This window comes from Oryzias latipes, chromosome 2, assembly GCF_053564925.1.
Source record: "Oryzias latipes strain Hd-rR chromosome 2, Olatipes_Hd-rR_3.1".
NCBI lineage: Eukaryota > Metazoa > Chordata > Actinopteri > Beloniformes > Adrianichthyidae > Oryzias > Oryzias latipes.
Genome location: NC_136238.1, coordinates 24,949,379 through 24,970,456, shown reverse-complemented (window position 1 = coordinate 24,970,456; position 21,078 = coordinate 24,949,379). Strand labels below are relative to the sequence as shown.

The window sequence follows — 21,078 nt, the reverse complement described above, 5'->3', positions numbered from 1 at the left end:
TCATGTTTGGAACAGAGATCTGCACTAAATGTCCAAATGTTGAAAGAGAAGATTGGACCTCTGACAGAAAAGAAGAAAACAACAGATGTAAGAAAGCATAATCACGGTAAGTTTGAGGCTAAGGAAGTTGATAACCTCAGCTTTCGGTTCCAGAAATGGAGGTATGTTTCAGGGTAGGTCAAGTTGCCATGGCAACTCATGCTCTGAACATAACCAGGTCGGGAGCAGGTTTAGTTGAAGGTTAGTTTTGTTTTCAGAGAGGTGAAGCAGCATGGCGTGTCCATTTGAAGATGATTTAGTGGATGAAGAAGCTCAGATAATACTTTTTCCACCATGAGACGGTGATAAGACCACATATGGATGTTGGAAAGATAAACTTTTTTACTTTGATCTAACTTAGTTATTTGTTTCAGTTAGAATAAATCATTTTTTATGTAAGTCGGTTTAAAAATTACACGTAGTTTTCAGACAGTTATTTTACTTTCATTCAAATTAATTCAATTAAGTAGGTGTAACTTTGGTGCTGCTGTTAGAGCGGCACCGCAAAGGATTGTGGGATATCATTCCCTTTCCCTGTCTGGACGGATTTGGGTTTAAGTGTGGGTATTTTTACAAAATGTGTTTAGTTGTATAGCTGTTTTACTGTGTTTCACCGTGTTTTGCCGAGCTATTTTGTCCTAGTATGCTTACGTCTTTGCACCATGAGTAAGAGTAAAGGAGAGGATGATGAGTTTATATAGCACCCCTACCAGATGCAGATGTTATGATAGAGATGCATTGTTTTGTAATGAGTTTTTGCACTCCGTGCATTTTTATCCATCCTTTTTATCGTTATAAAAATGAGCATATCTGCCGGCTCAAACTTAGACATATGAAAGTTCAAGAAATATAAGTAATTAAGATGGAAAAAAGATTGATGGAGTAATGTGACATTTAGTTAGATAAATACGTAAATTCGAGTTGTATAAACAATTATTGAGTTTGAATAAATTTAACTAAATTATTTAAATGATTTTTCAGCCGTGTTACTTTTTTGATGGACTTATAATTTTTATCCGCCGTAATTAAAATCTCCGACTCCGTCTCACTTCCGTCTCAAGTGTCGCGCTTTCTTTTTTTTCTCCACGCGTTTCCATGGTGACTCCAGAAATCGGCAATCTATTGAGAATGTCTTTATGTACCGTGCGTTAACCCAGGGTTACCAAGTCGAGCGTAATTACGCCAACTCATATCCGGTCTTATGGAATCGACGTACCCAGAGTAACAAGTTCAGGCGGATTTCAGCCAGAGTTCAGGGTTAAAGTCAGGCTAGTTTAAACATGCTTCCTGGAATACCCCCCTGAACATTGGAATGAGACACAGTGTAATGACGTCACAACAGCTCTCAAAAAGTTTCCTCGATACCTTTTTTTCTATTTTGATTTTCTTTTTCTTTATTATATCCAGAATTAAAACTGTTTCAAAATATTAAAAGCCTTTTGAACCATAATGAGGTTCAGTTAAGCAGTTTATACGTTTCTTTTAAAAAAAAAAGATCTGTACTTGACCCGGAAGTAAACAGCACAAGGCGCTAGCAGCGTTAGCTTGTTAGCAGGCTAGCAGCGTTAGCTTGTGTTGAGAGGTCGGTGGTGTTTTGTTGGGACGTTTGTGAGGTTTTTGGACAGAAAGGACGATACGTGGTTCGTGTGGGAACTCTCAGCATTTTCCAAAGTGTCGCAAATGAGTGAAGAAGTGTTGAACGGAAAGACAACGTGGATTGCTGTGATTGTGAGACTAGCAGATGATCGATCGGAGCTGCAGTGAAGAGGACGGCGGTGTTTGTGGGAGTTGGAGCTGAAGATCGGAGCAGGAACCATGTCTTCAGAACCTCAGGAAGGTTCTGTCAGAGAACAACTTTCTGCTGCTGAAGGAACCATCGTCCAGAACGAGGAGGAGCTCTGTCGTCAGCGCAGACTGCTGGATAGCAGCTGGAACCCGCAGCTGCAGCTACACATAGTCGGTACGTGACCAAAAATTCAACATTGGATTGATGTCACTGCAACGGGCTTAAATAAAGATTTCCAAATGGGGTAAAGACATTTCAGATAAAGTGATTTTATTTTACTTGATCACTAATTTTATATTCCTGAAAAGCAAAGCAATAATATAACCAGAATCAATGATAAGAGAGTTGTAGTTTAGTGTCAGAACTTTCTCATTACTGTCCGATCCAAGAAAGGGAGGTATCATTGCAGAAATAGCCAAAAGAACTACAAGAACTAGAGTTGATATCAAATCAATTTTTGTTTCCTTATTATCAAATAATAATTAATTAAAGCATAATAAAAATGGTCCAGTTTAATTTAAAGTTACTCAGTTGCTGTGAAGCAGAGTAATTAAACAATGATATATTCAGCATGACATGATAATGTTTATAGAATGATTAAGCATAAAGAACATAATTCAAAGCAGACAAAACTGACTGTAGAGAAAAAATAAGTATAAAAATCCAGGTGGCAGACCACATTTTCTTAAAAAAAAAAAGTTAAAGCACATGAAAGATCGCTGCATTGGCTCCCTGTGCAATTCAGAATTGATTTTAAAGTTCTTTTATTGGTTTACAAATGTTTTTATGGTCTCGGGCCTTCATATTTATCTGACATGATTTTAAAGTATGAGCCCTCGTGGACCCTGAGGTCCTCTGATACCAGCCTTTTGGTTATTCCAAAAGTTAGAACAAAGACATACGACGAGGCCTCATTCAGTTTTTACGGACCTCGCCTGTGGAACAGCCTCCCAGAGAGCCTCAGGGCCGCAGAGACTGTTCATGTTTTTAAAGGAGGGCTTAAGACCTACCTTTTTAATTTAGCTTTTAGTTGAATTTTAGGATTTTTAATTTTTTAATTTTTTTTTATTATTATTATTATTTTAATTTATTATTATTTTTTTTAATTATTTTAATTATTTATTTATCTTCCTTTTAACTAGTTTTATATGTGTATGTAAATACATTTATTTATTTATTCTATTAATTTTTAAGTCGCTCTTACTATTTCATATGCCTATTAACGTTTATGTTAGGGCTGCACGATATGAGGAAAACTCGCGATATGCAATATTGGTGATTAATATTGCGATAACAATAAAATTCGCGGTATATAAAGTAGGGTTGTGCCGATGGACGATATCATCGTCCATCGGGATGGGTGACTGACATCCCGATGGAGAGACCACCATCGTGATGCCACGCCCCCGCCACGTTGCGCGTCGACACCATAAGCCGCGGTTACATGTACAAAATATCTTGATGGGATCAATGGTCGGATTAGAATCCAACCGTGTAGATGGGCCCAGAAAAATGTTTTCAGAATATAAAAACGTTCACTAAGGTCACAATTTCGGTCGGAATAAATCATTCGCACATGCGCAGTTTGAAAACCGGAAAAGGAATACAACTTCCACCGAGCGGCTTTTTTTCCAAACTTTATTGAATGTAAGAATTCAATACAAAACGATAACAGCGCCGAGCGGCTATATATATTGACATGTCAGCTCGGTAAAATACGAGATGATCTTCTAAACGTGTTTTCAATAATGTTACGGTTATTATGAAACACCTGTTCGCTCATCATTTGAATTTTAATCCGTGTGGTCAGTGCTTTTTCTGAACGGAGCCAGGATTAGGAGTATGCTAACACGGGCTAACAACATTATTTTTGGGTGGCGCTGCATCCTGTGAATAACATCAGCCTTTATTTAGTCGGGACACGACTGGAAACACAAATCCACGTGATTGATGGAATGTTTTCTAAGGACTGAGCGACATTTCTGCTTTGATGCTCAAACCTCTGTGTGTGCTGACGATCCGTGCTGTGCTCAGACACACACTTAGACCCGGTTCTGAGTTCGGTGGCTAGTAGTACCCCTAGAGGTGCGGGACGGATCGCAGTCTTAAATCTCCCACACATACCGCTCATGTACCCCCCCCCCCCCCCCTTCCGCTCAAACACAAAGCTGTAAATCCGCGCTCCGCCGGTCCACTCCGCTAAGTGCGGGAGTGGACTACTTCTTTTCTATTTTGTTTGTTACTTTTTCTGTTAAAGTCACTTCCCTCAGTTTATACTGGATCATCGCGGATTAACCATTAGTTGGGAAATAAAATGAAAAAAGCAAAATAACGAATAGCAGTTATATAAGAACGAAAAATGTAAAAAATACCCCCCCCCCCCGACGATGTCATCGTCCATCCCGATGGTTGACAGCAGACATCGTCAATGGCCAAATTAGGGGACATCGCCCAACCCTAATATAAAGAAACAGCAAAACAACCAAAAACATAATTTCCATTTCACTGCAACAGTTTAAAAATTACCGTATACTCCAAATGACCCTCGACGACGTAGGAGGCAAACATCAAACATAAATGGTAAATGGCGTATACTTATATAGCGCCTTTCTTCCTACAAGGACAAAGCGCTTTACAGTCACAGACCCATTCACCCAGTCACACACACATTCACTCACACATTCACACACTGGTGGCGGCTCCGCTGCCAAACACAGGCGCCTGCCTACCACCAGAGGCAAGGTGGGGTTCAGTGTCTTGCCCAAAGACACTTCGACTCATGGGCGTGCAAGGCGGGAATTGAACCTGCAACCTTACGATCATGGGACGACCGCCCTACCGCTGCACCACGGCCCCCCCAAAGGGCTCATCTGATTGATGAACAAAGGAAATGGGTCCTTCCGATTGGTCAAATGCATAAAGGGATTTATTTCATTTGTTCAATATTTTAAGCTGCCATGAGATTGTTTTAGCACATTTAAAGGTAACCATTTATTGCGATTTTTGCCGTCTTTTGCGGTATGCATATTGCACAGGTTAATGTCGCGATAACGATAAATTTGCGGTATATTGTGCAGGCCTAGTTTATGTAATTATTTGTTTTTTGTCCATGTTTTATATATATTTAAATTTTATTCCTTTTACATTTTATTACACTCCAGTGTTTTCCTCTGAGGGATCCTCCACATGGGTGACTGACCCTTCTCAGTGAGCGGGGTCGCTGCAGTGGGATCTCCTGGGTCTGACTCTTTTGATCGGATCTGGGGGGTTCTGTGGTAGTGTTCTCCGTGAACTTGAGTTGGGGGGTCGCTGGTGTGGACATGTCCCCACAATATCGTTTCCCCACCTCAGGACAAAGCCAGGTCTCTACATTCTATCATTTTATCACTTTTTTTATTTATTTATTCATTTATTTATTTATTTATTGATGGTGTGTGTGTGGGTGTGTGTGTCTGTGTGTGTTTTTGCGGGGGGGGGTTGTCGCACGGTTTGTCTTGTCATCATGTTTTTAAATTTTAATATATTTTATGCACAGCACTTTGAGTGACATATGTTGTTGAAAAAGTGCTATATAAATAAAGGTTGATTTGATAGTGAAAAAAATGTCTAGGAAGTCGTTCAAAATGTTAAACTAAAAGGTAAAAATGTAATGAAAAAGATTTTTTTTAGAATTAATAAAACAATAATAAATTAATTATTTATAAATACATTCTGAAAGAATTTCATCAAGCAACATCTGCGATTGTATGTTTGTGGACATTGGTTGCAGCCAATCAGCTTACCGAAATCGGTCACATGACCTCATGTCATGAATTCACTGCTCCATGTTAGTTCAGAGAATTGCATCTTTCAAAATGAAACAAGATTGGCTTTAAATCATAACATCAACAACAAATTATGATATGAATCGAGTTGTTAAAACGAATCGTTACAGCCCGATGAATAACAATCTTTGTGATTTTCACTGAAAAAAAGGGCAGGAAATACTAGGACTTGCTTGATGAAACTGGGCGTGTGGTTACAGTCTAAAGGCCCGTACACACTGGGACGAATATTCGCCAGGCGTTATTCGCCAGCGTTTTTCGCCACGTTTTTTGTGTTCACAACAGGGCGATTTTCGCTGACGATGAGCCGAGTGAACATGCAATTTCATTCCCTGACGTTAGATGGCGCTTAATGTAAAACAGAAATACTCCTGTACAGAATGTGGCGCTGCGCAACTTTACGCTTCTTAAATTTGCTTTTCACTTAGAAGAAGAGAGCCAGTATTTACGTGCTTGTCAGAATCATACAAAGAAAACATGAATATTTCAAGCACCAGTAGCTCCAACTGGTGCTTGGTTCGGGGATATTTTAGAATGTCCGTCATTATTTCTTCGTGGCTGTGTAGACGTTACTTGGCGTCTATCTTCTTCGCTAGTATGTGTGCTCAGAAAGGCAGTTTGATGTTTGAGCGCCCCCAAGTTGTGTTTTACTGTAACTCCAGGAGCTCCAGACACGTGTGCAAAAGCGCCATTCTCATTGGTCGTATAGTTTTCAACGCGGCGCGTCAAACCAATAAAAACGAACCTGAGGCATTTTTTAAAAAGTGACACTTTGACGCGTGGTGTTTTTTCGCGTCGGTGCCCCTTTGTTTAGGTCACGAGGCGTTAAACGTCTGCGAATATCGCAGGCGAAATTCGTCCCGGTGGGTACGTGCCTTAAGTTTTAAGCAGCAGCAAACATTTGACATAGGAGGAAGATTCAGTCAAATAAAGTTGTCAACTTGGAGATGTTTCTGGTTTGAGGAAACTTGTAAAAGGGAGACTAATGGTAAATTAGGCATCTGGTAAGAAACTTTAGCACAGACAGTGTTCCTCTGTTAAAATAAATATTCAATAAATCAGGATTTATGTAAAAACAAAGTATGAATAATCCTTTTGTTCTGAAAGTTGATGTGAGACTTGGTTGAGTGTTGTAGTACTCTTCTAAGAGAAAAAAATCTGGAATGTTGCTATTATTGAATTTTTACAAATGAGAAACAACTTTTACAAATCAAGTTTCATTCACCAAATCTTCGTCATCTGCAAAAAAAATGACAACAACCTACAAATCTTTTAATTTTAGGCTAAATTTCTTGTAGAAGCACTTTAATGTGAAAAATATTTTTTCCGAAACTAGAAGCTAAAAATGATCAGACCGGTCCAAAGACATGTACAAAAGTAATCGGAATAAACGCCTGATCGGAAGAAAAATGTGTGATGTAAATGGACCGTTCGTAATACTTTGCACCGATCAGACTCGTTTAGATCAAAATATCTTTCCGATCAAGATAGGCGGGTTATGCCTATTGTTGATTCGATAGTGATGCATATAAACAGTTCATTCCAATCGTGGGTCTCATGGTTTTACGTCATGCACAGATGGTGTTTCTCTCCAGGAGGCTTTGGAGGCAAACCTAACAGTGCCTGTGGCAGTAACACGGCAGCAAAATGGTAGTAACAGGGCTGTTAAGGAAAAACATACCGGTAGGCCTGGGCGAAAAATCGATTGAATTAATTTGAATTTTTTTGTTACGGCCGATTTAAAAAATTACTAAATCGAGTTTTTGTGTAATTGCGCATTTTTTGCTCCCCAGAGCTTCCGTAGCGTTAGTTTCTCACGGCAGTATGGCAAGCGACAAACAACAACATCATAGCACACTTGAAACAGCAAGCAACAGCATGGCTACCGGTGAGAGTGGGAAGTTTGTTCCCAAGAAAGGAATAAAATTATCGGTTGTCTGGAACTGGTATGAGTCTACTGCCACAGACGTGGAGGTTGACACACATACACGTACTGATTCTACAAAACTTATATAGTTAGTTCATTAGTTAGATGGTTAGTAGCTAGTTTTTAATGTAAAACATCAATGTAAACAGAATGCTTCAAATTGCGGAGATTAGCCTTGCCCACCGCAACCCGAGTAATTGATTTAACGGGAGAAAATTTAAAATGACTATGAAAAAAATACAGTCGGACAAATAGTGACTCAGGTGTATTTCACTGCTCTTCAGACTGAGCCGCTGCATCCTGACTCCTCTCTGCAGTGTTTTCTTCTTTTGAATCCCGCGGTTCAGGTGTGTTTGTTCAGGAGAAGAACATAGTGATTAGCAGTTGTTGTCGCTCTTTTTTCTATGGGTTTTAGAGAAACTCCAAATTGCAAGATGATTTGCACATACGTAATGTTAATTTGGCATGCTGTTTTACGTAAGTGTACATATTAAACTGCAACGTTTTTGACGCACAGGTAGAGAAGAAGCGGAGTGACTTTTTAGCCAATCAGAATGCAGAACACAATGCACAATGCAAATCTGTGAATTAGCAAAACCATGAAAAGTAAACCGCATTATATTGAGGGATCACTCTACCTTATTACGGTCTCAAAGTGCTTTCTTGATAAAATAAAATTTGATTTTAGCCAACTGCCTTAACTGAAAGAAGCTGGATCTCACCACTGAACTGATCTGCTCATTTAAATTAAAACCAAAATGTCGCAAACCTGCGCTTGAAACATGACCAAGCATAGGTTGCCCTGACATTTGTAATACAACTGCTCATGTAATTCACCAGGAAAAGCAAACATTATTTTATTATCTCTGTAATGACTAATATGTCATGTGAGGGAGGCTCGAGAGCCGGTAGGACCCAGACGCAGAGGCGGGAGGCAAACGGTTTCAGGGCAAGATGTTTTAGTGCAAACAAAAGCGCTGCCGAGCAGGATGACAAAACTAAACAAAAACTTACTGTGGCGTGGCGAGGGACAAGAAACAAGGACGCTAAGACACGAAGACATTAACAACATGAGCAGAAGTTAATGGACCAGCACAAGAGGAAGGCAGAGACAAGACTTATATACAGACAGTGCAGACAAGACACAGGTGAACATAATCAGGGCAGATGGAGACCAAAGGAAGTACAACTCAAGACATGACAAGACAGGAACCCTTTCAAAATAAAACAGGGAACAGAACCAAACAAGACAGAACAAGAACTAAAGCAAAAACCAAGACAAAACAAACTCAAACCATGACATAATAATTAGATTGGTAATGAATTCATCTTCAAAACAGTGGCATCTACAAGTTACAAACGTGAATTGAGTAGAAGTCTCACACACATCAAGCCACATTGGTACTTACTTTTGATATTTGTTGGCCTTTGAATAGTACACTTTCTTCTAGTAGGATTTTTTAACGGAGGCTGGGAAAATTTGATGTAGAAGTCATCCATGTTTCTCACGAAGAACCTTTTTAGCGCTCACAAAGAACTGTATTAGCGTGTAAACAAGTTTCTAATGAAGAACTGTATTGGCATGTAAACAAATTTACTACTAATAACTTTATTAGCTCCCACGGGGAGCTTTTCACCAGGAACTGTATTGTTGTGTAAACAATTGTACCGTAATTTGTCCAGACCAATCACTATCTTACATGTCATCAGTCCAGACCAATTGCTATCTTACATGTCATCAGACCAACGTATAGCCTATGAAATTGAGTGACATCATCATTAGTCGCAGGCCCCTGAGCATTTGTAGGCACCTCCACCGGTACTGAAACAAGTTACATCAACATAAATCAACATAAATGGATTTGGTTTTTAAACTAGAGTTTTAAATTATGCATAGTCTGACTGAGACTATTCAAATTTTTATTGGTGCTTACCAATATACAAAGTCCTCAAAACATATAAAAGGGCTTCTTCTTTCGTTTTTTGCAGTCCTCCCACAGCATTGGATGAATGAAGAGAAGGATTTCTGCAACCACCAAAGGAACTTCAGAGTGGAACGGGAGGAACCAGAACTTCCACAAATTGAACAGGGGGTACCAGAGCCATCACAGATTAAAGAGGAGCCAGATGAGCTCTTCATCAATCAGGATGAAGAGCAGCTTGATCTGAAGCAAGAGACTGATACCTTGATGGAGATTCCTACTTATGAAGAAAATGAAAAAAGTGAAGCAGATCCAAACAATCAGCAGAGCTTTAATGTAACTAATAGTCGGGATAAAGAAGGAAACCAACATGAAGAATCAATATCAACTACAGATGGAGAGACCGACCCACAGAACAGAGATCAGAGGAAGAGAAGAGGCAGAGGGCATGTCCAAAATGTGGACAGTTCTCACATGTCGGAGGGTCAGTGTGACTCTGATGTTAGAAAAAGTCTCAAGAAGGCAACTTTGGTTAAGATACAGAAACAATCTCCAAAAGACAAGAAACTTCCCATTTTTAAGTCTGGTGAAAGCTCAAAAATAATTGGTAAGCTCTCTGACGTGGGAACTAGGCCTGATGAAATATTTTATATCTGTAAAGAATGTGGTAAAAACTTTTGTAACATATCTCTGTTCAGAATTCACATCAGAATCCATACAGAAGATAAGCGATTTTCTTGCAAAGAATGTGATAAAAGTTTTAGTCGTATGTATAATTTTCAAAGACACATGAAAACTCACACAGGAGAGAAGCCCTTTTCTTGTAAAGAATGTGATAAATGTCTTACTGACGCATCTAGTCTCAAAACGCACATGAGAATTCATACAGGAGAGAAGCCTTTTACTTGTACAGAATGTGATAAAAGTTTTTGTCATGTATCTAGCCTCCAAGCACACATAAGAACTCGTACAGGAGAGAGGTTGTTTGCTTGTAAAGAATGTGATACAAGTTTTCGTCATTTATCTAATCTCAAAAGACACATGAGAATTCATACAGGGGAGAATCCTTTTGCTTGTAAAGAATGTGGTACACGTTTTAGTGATGTGTCTAATTTTAAAACGCACATGAGAATTCACACAGGAGAAAAGCCTTTTTCTTGTAAAGAGTGTGATACAAGTTTTAATCAAATATCTCATCTCAAAACACACATGAGAACTCACACAGGAGAAAAGCCTTTTTCTTGTAAAGAATGTGATGCAAGTTTTAGTCGTATATGTAATTTTCAAAGACACATGAGAATTCATACAGGTGAAAAGCCCTTTTCTTGTAAAGAATGTGATAAATGTTTTAGTGATTTATCTACTCTCAAAACCCACATGAGAACTCATACAGGAGAGAAGCCATTTCCTTGTATAGAATGTGATAAAAGTTTTCGTCATGGATCTAGCCTCCAAGCACACATGAGAACTCATACAGGAGGTACGCCTTTTGCCTGTAAAGAATGTAAAAAAAAAGTAATAAATAAGACCAGCATAACAAATTCCCACTCTGATACTGATACAAAATACACACAACAAAACAATGAAGTCCCACTTTGATAGAAAATAATACACAATACTCAGAACAAACAAAACTGGATACGGCCACGGCCATAACATCTGAGGCCGACCTCTTTGCACCACAGCTGAAGATTTCATTTACAGGGGGAAAAGTTCTGTGTCTCAGGTAATACGAATATTTTAAAATACATTTTTAATGTTTAAAACTCTTGAGGTCAAACCCCAATGTTCCAATGAACTCCACAGTTATCTACGCTTTCATTACAAGTACACAGATCCACAGGATTATGGCATCCACATTGATCCAGTAACATCATTACAGGGTGGCACAAGTGAGTGTAGAATGTGTAGAAATTAAGTTTTCTAAAGACTTTGATTGTTGAAGCATGATATTCTCTTTTTCTAGGACTGTTTTTTTTAGGTTTTCTACTTGTCAAGCCACAATTATCAAAAGGTAAAAAACTAAAGGATCAATACATTTCAAACTATGTGTAAAGATACTAGGCAATGAATTTTACTGTTGACAAAATATGTAACCTTTTTCACAAAATGAATTATTTTAGATGTACCTGCAAATAGAAATGAATTGTTTTGATTTATTAGTGCTACATCTTGAATGGATTCACTATGGTTGGAGCTTTTGCTAAGACGATGTACATTATGTGTGTGTTACCATGTGTTGGAATAATTGTACATAAATTATGTCATATTTACCGTATTTTCACAACCATAGGGCGCACTGGGTAATAGGGCACTGTCTCAGTTAAAAAGGGGCACCGGGTGTTAAGGCACAGGCACGTTAAAACATACCGGTAAAACATGCATGCTAATGTTGAACCTTTCTGTGATGACAATCTCTCTGCGGGGGAGACCATTTGAATAATTTTTTCTTTTCTTTACTTGTTCTGTCCAACAACTGAGTAAACAGATTAGAGCTGAAGGCTTTCTGCGTTGGACAGGTTTTACTATCACAAAAGGAAGTTCTATATCTTCGAAAACCAGAGTGTAAATTTGTATAAACCCCTTTTTGTTTTTTATTATTTTTTTATTAATGTGTTACATTTAGTGTGTGTGGGGAGGGAGAGAGAAAGAATATGGGGGGGGATTAAAGGAAGAAAGGTGGAGAGAATGGGGGGTATAAGCACTGATTTGATAATTTATTATTTTAAGCTGTGTAACAATGATACCAGATCTGCTGTAAAGACAAATATGTTTCTACTGTCAGAAGCTAAACAAAGAAGAGACTCAGTGTTTTCCAGCAGCTTCATCCTGCAGAAACATCAGCAGAAGAGAAACAGCAGCCATGAAGGGACTGAGGACAGACGGACATCCAGCCAGAATCCAAGCAGCACCTTCATCCTGATGAAGCTCCGCCCTCTGACCTTGATCAGTCAGTAGATTCTTTAATACAAACATTTGGATCCAATATTAAAAGAACAAGTATTTATCTTCCTGTTTGTCTTTCATCAAAATAACTGAATTTTGGCTGAAAGTCATTTTTCAACTCCAGAGACTCCCACAGTGAGACACCTGCTGGCTGTTCTTTGTAACTGCATCTGCAGCTTATAGAAACGTCTTTGTTTCTGTTTTCATCTTTTCAAACAGTTTGTTTTCTTCACATGAAGCCTAAAGAAATGTCCTCAGAATGATGGAAACAGTTTTTCTGCAGCTTGAAGCTGTTCTGGAAGATTTTCTTCTTTAGTGCAGAGAAATCTCTCATTTGATGAGACGGAGGAACTGCAGCAACGTTTCCTGGAAAACCTCCACATTTCATTGAAACCATGTTGGAACTTTGTCCATGAGGTCACATGGTCTGGAAGAAGCCCCAGTTCCAGCTGACAGAAGTCTGGTTCTGATCCATCAGATCTCACTAGCAACAGAACCAAACCTTCACGTGTTGCAGCAACAGTTTCCATGTTTGGGAGGATCTTCTGAAGAACAGCTCAGTTCCAGATCACATCATGATGTTTGATGTTTTCTTCATTCCAGGAAATCATCTGTGTCTCCTTTGATCTGTGCTGAGTCAGCACTTTGACTTCTTTTCAACTTTAGATCCATCATTTACAATCAAGGATTTATTGATAAATATTTAAGGATGTATAGATATATATGATCTAGAACTTCTTTCTAGGATTCTGATGGACTTCACAAAGATGACTCTTCCCACTTTGGTTTGTGTCAAATGTAGAAAATCTAAACGAACCAAAATCAATCCAGTTTGGATCAATTCTGTCTTTCAGATCTTTGGAAAAACTGAAGGAATCTCTGCATCCCAGATTTCTTCTTGGGTTTTGGTTTCTGCAGGTTTTCAATCTCCTCTTTGATTTGATTGAATGTGTCCATCAAGGTCTTTGAAAGCATCATTTTCTCCTCCTCCTCCTTCTTGAGGGTCTCTGTGAGTGAGGAGATCTCCCCCAAAAGGGAGGACTGTTCTTGCTGCCGTTCACTGCTGCCGTTCTCCTTCCAGATTCTTGTGGTTTCCATCAGAGCTGGTCTCCATGGGACTGTTGCCTCCCTCTGTGGTGTCAGTAGGTCAGGAGGTGGGAGGGAGGGAGGAGTCTTTGTCCTTCTGGACATGTTCTTGGATTGGGAGCAGATCAGCTTGGAGTCCAGAGGACTCCTTCAGCTGTTGGGCTGAGAGTCTGGGAGCTTCAGCTGTCCTGCTTTTCTCTGCACTGACAGCAGCTTCCAGCTCTCTCTCTCTCTCTCTATCTCCCTCCCTCTCTCTCTCTATCTCCCTCCCTCTCTCTCTCTCTCTCTCTCTCTCTCTCTCTCCTGGGTGTCTTTTTGCTGCAGCTGAGCGCTGCAGGAGTCTTGACTTGGTCTCAGCCACAGACTGCTGACATGTTAGCTGATGTTTCAGCTGAGTCAGCTCTTCTTTCCAAGCTGATGTTTCCTGCAGAGATTCCTGCAGGAGTTCCTCCTGCTCCTTCTTTCCCAGAGTTCCTGCAACCAGACGGAGTCTTTGTGCTTTGGAGCTGCTTCTCTTGGATGAAGCGCTTGGTTAGCTCACTTTGATCTCTTTCATGTGGGACTTTGTCTTGAAGCGGATCAAAGTGAAGGTGGGGCTCCCAAAGCAAACGTTCTGGGATGTTTGCTTCAGCTCTGTGCTTCTGTTCTCTGGTTGCTTCTTTGCTTTGGTTGCAGAGACTTGGAGCTCTCTCTCTCTCCATGCAGATCAGCAGCTTCTTTGGAGGCAGAGGCAGCTGTGTGGGAAGTCTCTGCAGGTCCAGAATCTTCTGATGGATCAGCAGCTGCTGCAGGTTCCTCTGGGTGGAAACACATTTCTGCCAAACAGAACATCTGTTTGTCTTTGTTTGGATGGAAAACGGAGGAAAAAACTTCTTTGGAGAGAAATCTGCTTTGTTTCTTGTTGCTATGAGGTTGTTGAACAAATGTGGTCACTTTCACAGCTTCACTTCAAATGACTTCCAATAGACAGAAATTATACATTTTAGTTTATTAAAATAAGTTTGTGAAACATTTCTGATGTTTTTTTCTGTAATTCTAGGTCTGATGTCTTCATACATGATGACTACGGATTACGTTGACAGCAGGCGGGCAAGATGGCTGACGCGCCGGGAGCTCTCGTATGTGAAGACTGCAAGTCAGATCACTGCCACCTTCCAGCCACTATTCAAAGGCTAAGATCTGAGCTTAAGGAAAAATACAACCTGATTGATAAAATACTCTCAGTTTCCGCCTCACAGTCAAACTATATTACATACCTCCAGCAATCAGTCATCGTGGACCAAGCCAGTCGCTCCCTGTCACAGACTCTTCCATGGTCTGGAGGAAAGCCTGCTGAGGCGGACGCTCATTCCACCTGCTCCGACAGCAATATTGTTCAGCTCCGTGGCGTGACAGACGGATTGGAGCCGACCGATGAGATCCGAGGCCCAGGCAACCCCAACTCTGGAGAGTCAGGTCGGTTTCCAGCTGACCTCGAGCAGGAGAAGGCCGATGCGGGTCTCAGGGACCCGGCTCTCAGCTCCACACCCAAGCTGTCATGGGCGGAGGTGACACGCCGCAGCCGGAGGAGCCACGGGCCGAAAACCGATCCTTCCTGCTCGGCTAAATTGGCGCTCTCCAACCGCTATGCCCCGCTGGCTGAAGATCCGGGACCCACTGTTTCACCAACAAACCAACAGGATCCACCGGGTTTGGGGTTGTGTCAGCGTCGTCCTCCTGCACTCCCATCTCCCACGGCTGGTGCCGGATGTGTTCGGAGGGAGCCTCCTGTCTCTCATCCCTCGGCTACGACCAGGGTTCGGAATCGGGGAGCGAAGTCCACTGCGGCCTCCGGGCCTGCTTCGAATGAGTCTGACCGGTCCACTGCCTCCGGGCACGCCTCGCGGGAGCCACGCCAGAGCACATTCTCTCCAGGAGCTGCAGCACCGGTCCCGTCGCCTGACGCCGCCGCTATCCCTTCCTTCTCCGCCGCAGGAGTGAAGCGCCGCCGGCTGCTACGTGACGCGGTGTAGTGTATAGCAACAGACGGGCTATTGGTGATGACGTCATGAAGGGGGTTGGAAAAAGGGCGAGAGGGAAATAAAAGCATGGTGACTGCTATCCAGAGTCCGGTGAATAATTCAGAGTGAATTTAAAGGAGAAACACTACAAATGGCGACGAGGATGGGATCCTGCTTGTGGTGAAAACGGAAATAAAGTTTCAAGATAGAAGTAACGATCCCAAGAAGACGGATAAGTGAGTGAAATGGCGCTAAACTTACCCGCGGTCGCTCCCTTTGATGTGCTCAGCGATTCAGCTAACGTCGGCGTTCGCTGGCAGAAATGGCTAAGTAGTTTTAAACTCTATTTAGCTGCGTCAGGAGTCCGTGAGGATGCGCGGAAAAGAGCTTTACTGCTTCACTTGTCGGGAGCGGAAGTTCAAGACATCTTCTTTACTCTGGATGATGCTGGGAATGACGACAGCTATGAAGCTGCGGTTAACAAGTTGAATGCCTATTTCACACCACAAAAGAATATTCCTTACGAGAGGCATGTGTTCAGACAAGCAGAGCAGTCACAAGGAGAGTCAATGGACAGTTTTGTGAGCAGATTAAAAAAGCTGGCAGCAACTTGTGAATTTGGAGACAACAGAGATGATTTCATTCGTGATCAAGTGATTGACAAGTGCACATCAAACACCTTGCGCAGAAGGTTGTTACGTGAGAAAGATTTAAAACTTGCAGGACTATTAGAAATTGCAAGAACTATGGAAACAGCAGATCAACAGGCTGCAAGAATGGAAAAACTAACAGTAAATGCAGTGGAGAGGAAAAGTTACAAAAAAGCAGACCAAATGAGTAAACCCAAAATGCCCACCACTCAAAGGCAGGAAGGTGGTGAACACAGAATAAAATGTTTCAGGTGTGGAAGATCAGGGCATTTAAGTCGAGAGTGCACTATAACAAAAAACAAAAAGTGTAACAACTGTGGAAAAGAAGGACATTTTGCAAAAATGTGTAAAACAAAGATGACACATAAAGTTAACAGAGTTGTCACCATTGAAACTCAGAGGGAACACAGTGATAGTGAAGAGGATCATGTGTTTACAATCAAAGACTGTGACGCAGAAGGAACTTTGACAGTATTAATAAATGAACAACCAGTAAAAATGCTCATAGATTCTGGAGCTTCATGTAATATTGTCACAAAATGCATTTTTCAACTGTTAAAATCAAAAAGCAATATTGAGCTGCAGAACCCAGTGAAGAAAGTTTATCCTTTTGGATCAAAGAAAGCGCTCCATGTTAAAGGTGTTTTTTCTGCTACATTCAGAGCTAATGAGATGTCAGAAGCCGTCACTGCACTGATCCAAGTTGTGCAAGAAGCACAAATTTGTGTATTAGGCAGACAAACTGCTATGAAGTTGGGACTTCTACACATTGGCCCATTTGAACAGGTGAACTCAGTTCAGCAAAAAGATGTTGCAATTTTCACTTCGGAGCTTGAGCACAAGTACAAAGACTGTTTTCAGGGTTTGGGGAAGCTCAAAGACTTCCAACTGAAACTGCATATAAATAAAAGTGTGCAGCCAGTTGCTCAGCCTGTTCGGAGAGTTCCTTTTAGCTTAAGGAAGCAAGTGGAGGAAAAGCTAAAACAACTTGAAGATGCTGATGTAATTGAGAGAGTAAATGGACCGACCCCATGGGTCTCACCCTTGGTTGTTGTGCATGGAAAAAAGGAGCCCAGACTTTGTGTGGATATGCGCAGGGCAAATGAGGCCATAATACGAGAAAGACACCCCATCCCCATTATAGATGAAATCTTGGAGAATATGACAGGAGCCACAATGTTTTCTAAGTTAGACCTGAAATGGGGATATCATCAAATAGAGCTGGAACCAGAATCCAGGTCTATAACCACTTTTGTCACACACACAGGGCTGTGGCGCTATAAAAGACTGATGTTTGGCATTTCATCTGCACCTGAGATATACCAACACATCATTGGACAGGTACTCCAAGGCATTCCTGGAGTACACAACATATCGGATGACATCATTGTCTCAGGGGAAACCATGCAGCAACATGACGAGAGATTACACCAAGTGCTGCAGCGACTCAAAGAGAATCACCTGACAGTCAACAGAAAGAAATGTCAATTTCAAATGACACAGCTGGAATTCATGGGTCACGTCTTATCCAAAAACGGAATTGGAGCAGCCCAGTCAAAGATTGAAGCGGTAGAAAACACACGACGACCAACAAATGCTGCAGAAGTCAGAAGTTTCTTAGGACTTGTGAACTATTGTGGCAGATTCATTCCTGGTCTAGCAACAACCTCAGAGCCACTAAGAAAACTCACAAGGCAATCTTACAAGTGGACATGGGGTTCTGAGCAGGAAAGTGCATTTGTTGAGTTAAAAAGGCAGTTGACCAGTTCTCATGTAATGGCATATTTCAGACAAGAGGCAGAAACGCATGTGATTGTTGATGCTAGCCCTGTTGGATTAGGAGCAATTTTGAGTCAACAGCAAAGAGATGGAACATTCAGACCTGTTTATTATGCGAGTCGAGCTTTGTCTGATGTGGAGCGGCGCTACTCCCAAACTGAAAAAGAAGCTCTGGCTATTGTGTGGGCATGTGAGAAATTTCACGTGTTTCTATACGGAAAGGACTTTGTCTTGGTCACCGACCATAAACCCCTGGAAACCATTTACTCACCAAAATCCAAACCACCAGCAAGGATTGAAAGATGGGCTCTGCGGCTGCAACCCTACAGTTTTAAAGTTCTGTATAAACCAGGACCACAGAATTCTGCTGATTCATTGTCACGGCTAACAGTCAACCAGCCTGTGCAACGTGGAACTATGGAGGACCATGTATACTGGGTGGCTCACCATGCAGTGCCGCACGCTTTCACTCCACAACAAATGGAGGATTTGTCAGCAGCCGACCCCACGTTGAATATTGTGCGCAGCTGTATAGAAAGTGGTGACTGGAAGAAATGTGACCCAGCCTACCAAACTGTTAAAACGGAACTGTGCACGGTTGGCAAAATAGTGATGAGAGGGTCTCGAATTGTGATTCCTTTAGCAGCACAAAGACAGACGTTGATGCTAGCACACGAAGGACATCAAGGGATAGTGAAGACAAAGCAAAGACTGAGAACCAAAGTTTGGTGGCCTGGAATTGATCGAGAAGTAGAAGACCTGGTGAGATCATGTCATGCTTGTCAAATCAATACTTCTACTTCGCAGGATGTCCCTACTGTTAGGACGGAGCTTCCAGCAAAACCGTGGCAGATGCTTGCTATGGACATGTGTGGACCATTTCCATCAGGACATTACCTGCTGGTAGTAACAGACTACTACTCCAGATGGGTGAGTGCGGACATTCTTCAGAACCCTACGTCTATGAACATAACCAACTGTATGAAACATTTATTTGCCACTCATGGTCTCCCTGAAAGTATTGTAACAGACAATGGCACGCCATTCATCTCAAAAGAATTTAAGCTGTATCTACAGGAAAATGGAATCTCACATCGCCGCATCACTCCATATTGGCCTCAAGCTAATGGAGAGGTCGAGAGACAGAACAAAACACTTTGTAAGGCTATACGTGCTGCTCATGCTGAAGGAAAGGATTGGCGGGCCGAGCTGGATGTTTTTCTGTTGGCCTATCGTAGCACTCCTCATTGCGTCACAGGCCGCAGCCCAGCTGAACTCCTGTTCAACCGTAAAATCAAGACCAAACTTCCAGAACTCTCACATCTCCAACAAACTCCAACGACAGATGATGCTGCTGTTCGGAGGACCGATGCTCTGAGGAAGGAGAAAGGACGTTCGGACGCAGACAAACACAGAAAAGCTAAAGAAAGTTCAGTGAAACAAGGGGACAGAGTACTGTTACGTCAGCAAAAGCAGAACAAACTGTCAACACCGTTTGAACCTGAACCCTACACTGTCATCAGCCGAAAAGGTCCATCAGTATGGCTGGAGAAAGACGGGAAAAAGAAGATGAGACATGTATCACACGTGAAGTTATGGATTGAGCCTGAACAGGACACTTCTATGCTTTATGATGGGGCTGAACCTATTACATCAATGCCTGATCCACCGCAGCAGCAGGAAGGTCGACCTCAAAGAGTCAAGAAAGCTCCGACACATCTTAAGGACTTTGTCACATAAACAAACAAAGCCACAAAAGGGGCAGAATAAACCCCGGCGTTGTTGAATGGAAGGGTAGTCCACCCCTCTCCATTTATAAAAAGAAAGAGAAAAAAAATTGTTTAAGCAGATTGTTTTAAGTAGAATGTGCATTGTTCTGGATGGAAGTTAAGTGGTGAAGCATATTTTAAGTTAAGTACTAAAGATTGCATTTCAGATGTAAAACGGAACTTATTTTGTGAAGTCAGTTAAACTTGAGACAAGATATGTTTATTGGGAGTATTTCATTTCATGTTATGACCGATGTTTACAAGTTTAGTATAAGAGGCTAACTCATTTTCTGTTACTGTTTGTAGCACAAGTCATCTGAGAAAAGGAGGGATGTAGTGTATAGCAACAGACGGGCTATTGGTGATGACGTCATGAAGGGGGTTGGAAAAAGGGCGAGAGGGAAATAAAAGCATGGTGACTGCTATCCAGAGTCCGGTGAATAATTCAGAGTGAATTTAAAGGAGAAACACTACACGCGGTAACCCGGCGCTCGGGCGGGCCCTTCCGGGGTTTGGAGAACATCCTGCCCGATCAGCCTCTGCCAGATCTTCCTGCTAAGCTTCACCCGGGATCGCTGTCTGTCGGGCATTCTGCGGCCTCGCAAAACCCGGCTGTCAGTGATGGGAGCCCCGCACCGGATCCGGGATCAGCGCCCCGTCCAGTTCTCATCCTGGGAGACTCTATGATCCGGCAAGTCGGCATCAAGAGGTGCCACACACACTCCATCTCAGGGGCATCAGTAAAGGACATCCACAATCATCTCACCAGTAAACCCCCCTCGGCCTCAACCATCATAATCCACGCAGGTACCAATGACATTAAATTCCAGCAATCTGAGACTTTGAAAGCGGACTTCATCCACCTTATTCATCACATCCAGCAGTTAAATTTACAATGCATTATATCTGGACCCAGGGGTTGACATAGCCCAGAAATTTGCACTGGCCCACAGGGCCAGTAGTTTTTGAAACTTACTGGCCCTGCCTGAAAGTTACTGGCCCGACACCGCGCATAGCGGGACCCGCCGCTCCGCAGGTGCTTGCAACTTTAGGGGGGTCTGGGGGCATGCCCCCCCTGGAAACTTTTAATATGGTGCAATTTGGTGCATTCTGGTGACATCACTTATTTCTACACTTTTCAATGACTGAAAATAGACCATATCAAACTTAAATCTGCTCTAGTCTGTTTCAGATGTTTTGAAGAGAGCACTGCAGTGTAGTAGGTAACACTAGTTCAGAAGTTTTCATGGTGCTTCTAACGGCAAATATCGCAATAAATCATAAACCTTAAATGTGTTAAAACAATCTAATGGCAGCTTGAACCATTTAACGAAACAAATAAATCCCTTA

General features: G+C 41.7%; 4 protein-coding genes across 12 annotated transcripts in view; 3 read left to right on the top strand and 1 right to left on the bottom strand.

Annotated features, from left to right (window-relative positions):
* The window catches only part of LOC144986719 (NLR family CARD domain-containing protein 3-like), a 674,722-nt gene that overhangs the window by 240,280 nt on the left and 413,364 nt on the right, over positions 1–21,078 (bottom strand). The window lies entirely within an intron of this gene.
* The window catches only part of LOC144986673 (NLR family CARD domain-containing protein 3-like), a 497,154-nt gene that overhangs the window by 393,316 nt on the left and 82,760 nt on the right, over positions 1–21,078 (top strand). The gene's annotated exons all lie outside the window — the stretch shown is intronic.
* Positions 1–21,078, top strand: part of LOC144987152 (uncharacterized) — a 53,914-nt gene that overhangs the window by 19,354 nt on the left and 13,482 nt on the right. The window lies entirely within an intron of this gene.
* On the top strand, positions 11,095–20,153 carry LOC144987729 (uncharacterized). Its single transcript, XM_078936988.1, has 2 exons — positions 11,095–12,448; positions 14,570–20,153. The coding sequence occupies exon 2, from the start codon at positions 14,625–14,627 to the stop codon at positions 15,540–15,542; it is 918 nt and encodes a 305-aa protein (XP_078793114.1). The 5' UTR covers positions 11,095–12,448; positions 14,570–14,624; the 3' UTR covers positions 15,543–20,153.